We start from the raw sequence: 8,381 nt of genomic DNA, 5'->3' as shown, positions 1-8,381 counted from the left end.
CTTTGACTGTAAATCGTGCTCAGCTTTTGAACCTGATGAAATGTTGACAAATCTTGAATGCTTTAACAACTAGAACCAAAAGATGGAACTTCTTGCCCGCACATGCCACTCTTCTAGTTCAATAAAAAATCAGAAAGACAGCTAGAAAACCTTTTGATAAAAACAATGTTAAATCAGGCCAGCTTACTGCCAGGCTCAATTTATCGTTATTTTTATCTGCATTTTGCCTAGTTATCGATGACAAATATATATAAAAATTAAAGTAAGTTTGTTTTTAAATTTCAAAACAATCTCAAATAGGTTCTTAACCTATATGTTGTAGTGTTGTTAAGTAAAGAAAATAGGGAGATAAAATCCAACTTTAGGAAAATTAAAAAAAAAATTATAAAATCACAAAGATCAAGATTATTCCGGCACAAATGATAGCGGATTATTTATGAACGTGATCAAATTACAAAAAAATATTTTGGAGTGACCTAGCTATACGATCGTGTTTCACTAGCTAGTAGCTAGCATGTAGTTGCTCCTCATAAAAATTAACCCTAGATAGATTCTACGGCTTTTATAAATGAGAGAACTAAGGTCATCTTATTTTCAGTCAATCAACCCATTCATAGCCTATAACCAATTTGATTATATTAATTGCATAATCAAGTTTTGAAATGAAGTTAAAAGCTTCCACTATCTCAAGAAAATGTGCCAAAGGCCAACTTCGGCAGCTTTGAATCTCAATATTTTAGTCATTCACATCTTTTACATAATATAAAACATCAAAACAAAATAAAAATAAAAAATAAAAAAGTTACCACTGGGGATGCTAAAATAATTCTTTGTATAGGGACTAGAGAGCTGCAAATTAAAAATGTTTAAAAAATAAAAACAACATAGCGCTTTTTGTGTAGCCAAAACCTTGGCCAGCAAGACAAAGTTCTCCTCGTTGCATGCATGGCGGCAGACAAGTGCTAACACCCGTATCTTCCATTCCACGCGATCGTAGACCTTTTCCCTAACATTTTTAAGCCAACACATGAAAACGCATTTCAGCTTTACTTAATTAATAATTAATTATATAAGCTTTGAACTCTGCTTTGTTTTTTTTTTTGTTTTGAGTTTCCCTAAGTAACTGTATCAATTGATGATCATGTATTTTATTAAGAAATAGCAATTAAAGTAAGTGTTGGAACCCCAGCTTTGACTTGGCTTTCGACTCTATAAAGACCCTAGTCTCTTCTCTTTCACTTGTTTCCTCTCTAATTTGTCGTTGAAAAAGAATATCCAGAAATAAGAAATGGTTCCGGCAATATCAAGGCTAATTAGCTTATTTCTACTTGTGTTCATTTTGCTCCACGAAAAAGATTGTTGCACTGCGCGTACTCACCAAGGTAGTCTATATGTGTTTCCTTTTTAAGTCAAATTTTCTGTTCTTAATTAATGAGATTTTCATAAAGCTTAATTAAGCAGTGTTAATTTGTTGAATAATTTTGCAGATACGAAGAAGTATAATGTGGCTGCAGATGGTGCAGTAGTTCTGCTTGAAGTGACAAGAACGGAGCCAGTAAATGTTGAAAAGGTATATATAATTTTATCAACAAATGATTGTTCGTTGCCTAGCTATCAGCTTAATTAAGTTTTTGCGTCGAATAATTTCTCCAACGTATAATTTCTCTTAGGTTATTTTTGACGGCGTTCCTACTGGGGCTGAAGTTGTTGGGGTAACCAAATTTAAAGGAAGGAAAATGACTTCTAAAAGAAGCTTTCTGGGGAAAGAGACTGTGAAAGAGGATGTTTTGAATCAAGAGGAGTCAACAATTCCAGGTGCAGCCCATGTTATTAATGGAAATTGTAAGCGTAAAAGGAAAGGATCGGCTTTGAATGTAGAACGCAAACTGAGAAATAGAAGTCATCATCGTGGCACTAATGGTCATCACCAGGTCAAAATGGCTGGCTTTGCAGCATTTAGTGCTGATTATCATGTTCCAAAATCTCACCCACCGAGGAATAATTGAAGAAAAAGTTTTGGAGTCAAGAGGGTGATACGCAGACAAAGAGTTATATTGATAGCTCTTCCAATTTTGTTTCAACTTTTCTTTTTCTTTCCTTTTTTAGAAGTTGTAGTGCGTCCATCATGTACGTAGAATATGATCATACTTGTACCTAAACAAAAAGAAATTTAAGGTTAAAAAAATTTCTTTATTTCTTGCAACATATTAGTTTTTCCTCGTATCTTTATATGTTCAAGAATGTAATATTATTTATGTGTGATTACAAGAATAGACGAGAAGACGCAAGGAAACCATGACTGAATTTGATTAATTAGTCCGATTTATGTGTGTTGATGCAGGAAAGGATGTACATGCACTAATTAGAAAGCATACTGGAAATCTCATCACAAGAATACTTAATTGAGAGCTCAGATATTGTAGAATGTATTCTCCCATATTGCAATTAGTCAAGAAAAGGCAGCAGTACTTCTCCAAGAATCTGATGATGCATACTGTTTTAAGAAACTTGAATCCCAGTAGCTGGTTGTTGCTGCTAACGAAATCGAGAAGCTCATGAATAAAGTTTCCTCAGGCCACAGTGGTGCACGTCAGAAGCCTCTTAATAAAAATAATGCATCGCCGTAAATTCATTTTTCTTTTTCCTTTCCGAGATTTCGGTCTCTTTGTGTTGGAATCAAGAACTGTTTTTCTTGCCGTTCTACCGCTAACCTTAAGGAACTTGATTAATTGATTATATTTCTTGTTCTTTCAGTCGGCATGAAACGATATGTGAGCAATTTGTCAATTTATTATCAATTTAGAGGAAAATAACAAGAAATTATACAAACACTGAAAACATGAAGCGCCACTTCCACTCATTTCGAAACTGACTCTTATTATGTTGTGTTTACTTGCTGGAGTGGGAGTGAGGAGTGTGTATTCCTCTCACTCCGGCGTTTACTTACTTAAAATGGGGAGGGATTGGGAGTCACACTCCGTGGGCCCCACCTATTTTTGGAGTGGGGAGTGGGAGTGGGACTCCCATTGGGGGAGGTGGGAGTGGGAATCCACTCCCACCTCTCCCATTTCTATCCTTTTTTATTTTATTTTATGTTTTATAATTAATAAAATAAAATAAATAATATTATATTTATTTGAATAATAATATTATATTTAACTAAATAATAATTTACATTGATTCTAAGTTAAAATTATTTTAAAATAATATTATTATATTAATAGAGAATTAATAAATATAATATTATTATATTTATTTTAAAAATAATAGTACTATATTTATTTAATAATAATAATAAATATTTTATTCTAAGAAAATATTAATTTTGTACTAAATAATATTATATTATTATTTTATATAATAATAAATTTAATATAATTATATAAAATAAAATAAAATAACATTTCATTTTATATTAAAATTACAATTAATAATTTATTGTTCATAATTAAGAATATTAATAATTATAATAAATTTACAAATATAATAAAATAAATATTATTCATTAAATATATTTTTTATTAGTTTTGTAATTAAAAACTATAATTCTTTAAATAAGGATAAAATTATAATTTGAAACTATTTACTCCCAATCCAAGACAAAGTAAACACATAAATTGGATTCTGATCTCCATTCCATGCTTCCATTCCAGTGTAAGTAAACAACCTACTCTCACTCCCACTCCACACTCCCAATCCTAGGATTCCCACTCCCCAAAATTTCCAATCCAATCCAAAAAGTAAACGCTACCTTAATTGAGAAATTCTACAGTAAGTCAATCACATATCAATTGATGTATCTATTTGGGATGCTCCAAGAGATTGATCAAGTGGTTCTATAATGTAGGGTTAAAATTAAAATTGGTTTGGGTGCATTACCCAACCCTTTGATGCTGTCACAAGTAGAGTCTCATCTTCACAGAATTACAAAGAGAATCTTTAATCACAAAGAATTCAATTCAAATGTAGGATAACTGTCACGGCTCAACCATATATGTGTTTCATATAATAAACTTTTGAGCTCAACTGACAATCTCTTTATCTTATATTAAAAAATAAGTGTAAAAATTCGTTTCTTATATTTTAAAGTTAGTACCCGTTTAGTTTTTATATTTTTTAAAATACTTTTAAATATCCCTACTGTTAAGTTATTGACACCTCTACCATTATTTGTTGTTCTTTTTAACTTTATTTTATAATATTACCCTATTACAATAATATTTTTTTTTGGACAAAATTAAATCATCAATTTAACCCTAAAAAATAAAATAAAAACAAAAACAATATATATTAATTTTTTCGAAACACTATACTAAGGAGTTAATATATTAATTTATTTATACTATACTAACTTCGTAATATATGAACTAAATGTACTTTTGGCCAAAACATAATAATAGAAAAAAAAATGTGCATTTTGAAAGTACTAATTATTTTTTTATAATATTTTTATATGTATGCATTAATCAAATTTGAATAGTCGGTTCATGTTATTGCAAATTATATCTAAATTTCGAGTGATCGTTAAGGACATTAATTCAAGACCATAATATTGAGCAGGAAGTCTAGAAGCCATATTACTAGACAAAGGACTTCCTAGACAAAACCCAAAAATAAATAAATAAATAACAACAAATAGATCATCACCGTCCATATGAGTCTCACCAATCAAACATGGGTTGATGTGACAAGTTACTCTGCGTAAGGCGTGACGCAATACGTGTACTCCCGCAGGAACGAAATGGTACCACCCCTATAAGTAAAAGATTTTGTCCCCCTCGTCTTCACAACCTTAACAGTGATTTTCAAATTTCTTAAATTGGAAAGTCCAAAATGCTGCCGGCCGGCGCTCATATTCTGGTCTATCCGTTCCCAACTTCCGGCCACATAATCCCACTCCTCGACCTCACAAACCGGTTACTCACCCTTGGCTTAAACGTCACCGTTTTAATCACCCAAAACAACCTCCCATTACTCGACTCATTAAATGCAAATCATCCATCGACTTCCCTCCAATCCCTCGTCCTCCCCCAACCGAAATGGCCAGCAGGTTCCCCAGCAACCAGGGTTCTTAAGTTCATGCGTGTGTTGCGTGAACTTCACTACCCTGCACTGCTCGACTGGTTCAAATCCCACCCATCACCTCCCGTTGCGATTCTGTCAGATTTCTTTCTCGGCTGGACCCAAGGGTTGGCCGCTGAGCTCGGCTTGCCACGTGTCGTGTTCTCTCCGTCCGGCGCTTTTGCTTTGTCGGTTTCCTTCGCTACGTGGACCGACTTGCCCACGAACGATGAACCCGACAACGTCGATGCTCTATTGTCGTTTCCGAGAGTTCCGAATTGTCCGGTTTACCCCTGGTATCAGATCTCTCATCTTTATAGAACGCGTAAAGAAGGAGACCCAGATTGGGATCTGCATCGGAGCAATATGATGGCCAACAAGACGAGTTGGGGAATCGTGTTTAACTCGTTCGCTGAGTTGGAACGCGTTTACATCGATCACATGAAGAAAGAAATGGGCCACGACCGGGTTTGGGCCGTTGGACCTGTTTTGCCGCCCGACGATGACTTGGTGGAGTCCATGTGTCGCGGTGGGTCGAGCTCGGTGCCAGCACACGATGTGCTGACGTGGCTTGACTCGCGTCGGGACGAATCAGTTGTCTACGTGTGTTTCGGTAGTCGTTATGTACTGACAGCCAAACAAATTCATGAGCTGGCAGCTGCATTGGAGAAAACCGACGTCAATTTCGTATACTGCGTGCGGGAACCCGACGAGAGACACGCGTCGCAAGATTGCGGGGTCCTTCCGGACGGATTTGAAGATCGTGTGGCCGGGAGGGGTTACGTGATTAGGGGATGGTCGCAACAGGTAGCTATATTGAGGCACAAAGCGGTGGGCGCCTTTTTGACACACTGTGGATGGAACTCGGTTTTGGAAGGAGTTTCGGCGGGTGTTGTGATGCTGACGTGGCCAATGGATGCGGACCAGTACACAAACGCCCAGCTGTTGGTTGATCAATTAGGCGTGGGGATCAGCGTCGGTGAGGGGACTCGGAATATTCCCGAGTCAGGCGAGTTGGCTCGTTTGTTGGCTGAGTCGGTGGATGGGGCCAGACGGGAAAGATTGAAAGCGAGGGAGCTGAGTGGTGCTGCATTGAGTGCGGTCGTTAAAGGCGGAAGCTCGGACAGAGATTTGAATGATTTTATTAAGAGAATAAATGAACTCAAGAGTGGAAAAAATTTGACAGCAGTTTGAGGGTCAAAGAATTATGCTGCGTTTATTCGACTTTATCATAAGTAATAATTTATATGTTGAAGCTTGTAGCGTAATTCTTTTTTTTTTTTTTTTAATAATTTGGCCATGTTAAATCGAGGAATGTATGCTAGCTTGTAGCGAAATTCTTGGCTAAGTATACTTTTTCATGACGTCTCCATTTACTATTTCTGTTTATTTTGTCAAAATTTATGGTCGTGTCTCGTGTGTAATTTATTTACTCTTTTGAATTATAGATGCCGCGCGCGCTAAGATGTTTTCTAGTAAGAGGCTTGTTTGAAATTGAGGATGAGGATGGACAACATTAATTTTTCGAATTCTAAATGTTCATTTAATTTAATTTTATACTTATAAGCTGAAAAAAAAATATATTTTTATTAATTTTGTCAAAATTATTATTTAAAAATAGTATTTATTATATATTATTAAATTTTATTTTATAATTATAAATTTTTTTCACAATACTCCAAGTTACAATACCTCAATATCAAATAAAATCGGAGTAGTATCTAAGAGTGAGAAAAAAAATACCTAGCCAAAAAAAATATGGAAATCAGTATCTTAATTGCTTGTGCTTCTATCAATTAGTGATAGAACCTTATTACAATTAGGATTCGATTGATTCTTATTTACTTTAGAATTTCTATTACAAATTTTGTTTCCTTATAGGTTTTAGTAAATATTTCTAACCCTATAAATTGTGATGCTCTAAGACTCTTACTACAGTAAAACATTTTTTTTTAAAAAAGAAAAGGTCTTTTGATAACTTAGGTCCAGGAAGATCTTCGGAAGAGAGAAGAAAGAGCTGAAGTTATGGACGAGAGAAGAGGGCGCATCATCAATGCGTCGAGTCCATATTCGGATAGCGAAGAAGAATCTGATAGTGACGAGAGTAAAATAATGGCAGCTAAGAGATATTTGAACCGTGACCGTAATAAACCGGCTGCTGATGAGGAGAAGACCGCGGAAGGAGGTTTTACAAAATTTACGGGAAGGCAGGCAAGATTGTTCGAGTTAAAGCTTAAGTTTAACGAGGCAAGAAAAGCGAATCAAACAGCAATGGATGCAGATATCAGAAGAAAGGAAGCTCCCGCTTCTTCGCGAGAGAACTCCAGAGGCGTCTCTACGCAGGAGTGGCTCGAGCAAAGGAAGAGAAAGATTGGAAAGCTTCTAGAAGCAAACGGTTTGGACACGAGCAGAGCGTACATGCTGGACACACAAGAAGCAGCGGAGGCCAAATACAAGAAACGGGCGAAGGAGCCCGCTCCGTTTGGTTGGGAAGTTTTCAATCAGAGAACGTTGTACGGGGCGTACAAGAGGCGAGCAGAGAAGATCGAGGTTGATTTAGAGGAATATAACAGGATGAAAGAGGCCGATCCTGAGTTCTACCGCGGCGCTTCGAGCCTCCAGTACGGGACGGCGCCGAAGATTTCTGAGGATAAGATTGAGAGGATGGTGAAGGAACTGAAGGATCAGGAGGAGAAACGCAAATCTTTTAGCCGGAGGAGGAGGTTCCACGACGAGAAAGACGTTGACTCCATCAATCACCGTAATGAGCATTTCAACAGTAAGATTGAGCGGGCTTATGGCAAATACACACTCGACATCAAAAATAATCTCGAGCGAGGAACTGCCCTGTAACTTGCCCACGCACTCACTTTTATTTTGCTTTCATGTACATGCATATATATTAATGAAGCAATCTTATTAAGTTATTATACATGAATTGAAAAAAAAAAAGCATTTAATCCAAAAAAAAATCCCATTGACCAAAATACATAATATTGTATTATTCATATATTGGTGATGTAATTTCCAATGGCATGATTCACTTAAGATAAGAAAGGTGGAGATATTTTAATTATAAATATTTGTTTGGATCTTATTTGGTATTAATGTATTGTAGTTTTCAATTTATAATAAAAAATTGTAATTATAAATTAATATTACATGGTTAATATGAATTTTAATTAATAATTTTAATAAAATTAATAAAAATATAATAAATTTTTTTATAAATATAAATTGAGGTTAAATCAACTTTATTTTCAAGTATTTAGTTTAAAAGATATAATTACTACCCAATTGTCTAACTTTCATACCAAGGC

At 35.3% G+C, this 8,381-nt stretch overlaps 2 protein-coding genes across 2 annotated transcripts; both read left to right on the top strand.

The window, feature by feature from the left end:
* Nucleotides 1–4,633: 4,633 nt before the first annotated feature.
* LOC18049696 (UDP-glycosyltransferase 89B1) lies at nucleotides 4,634–6,540 on the top strand. Its single transcript, XM_006440769.2, has one exon. It carries the CDS (start codon nucleotides 4,834–4,836, stop codon nucleotides 6,253–6,255), a length of 1,422 nt encoding a protein of 473 aa, XP_006440832.1. The 5' UTR covers nucleotides 4,634–4,833; the 3' UTR covers nucleotides 6,256–6,540.
* A 515-nt stretch (nucleotides 6,541–7,055) lies between these two features.
* Nucleotides 7,056–7,915, top strand: LOC18049695 (pre-mRNA-splicing factor syf2). The gene has a single exon (XM_006440768.2). The coding sequence runs from the start codon at nucleotides 7,087–7,089 to the stop codon at nucleotides 7,912–7,914; it is 828 nt and encodes a 275-aa protein (XP_006440831.2). The 5' UTR covers nucleotides 7,056–7,086; the 3' UTR covers nucleotide 7,915.
* The last annotated feature ends 466 nt before the right edge of the window (nucleotides 7,916–8,381 follow it).

This window comes from Citrus clementina, unplaced genomic scaffold (assembly GCF_000493195.1).
Source record: "Citrus clementina cultivar Clemenules unplaced genomic scaffold, Citrus_clementina_v1.0 scaffold_3, whole genome shotgun sequence".
Lineage (NCBI taxonomy): Eukaryota > Viridiplantae > Streptophyta > Magnoliopsida > Sapindales > Rutaceae > Citrus > Citrus x clementina.
Note: the sequence above shows the minus strand (reverse complement) of the source record. Positions and strands in the feature narration are given on the sequence as shown.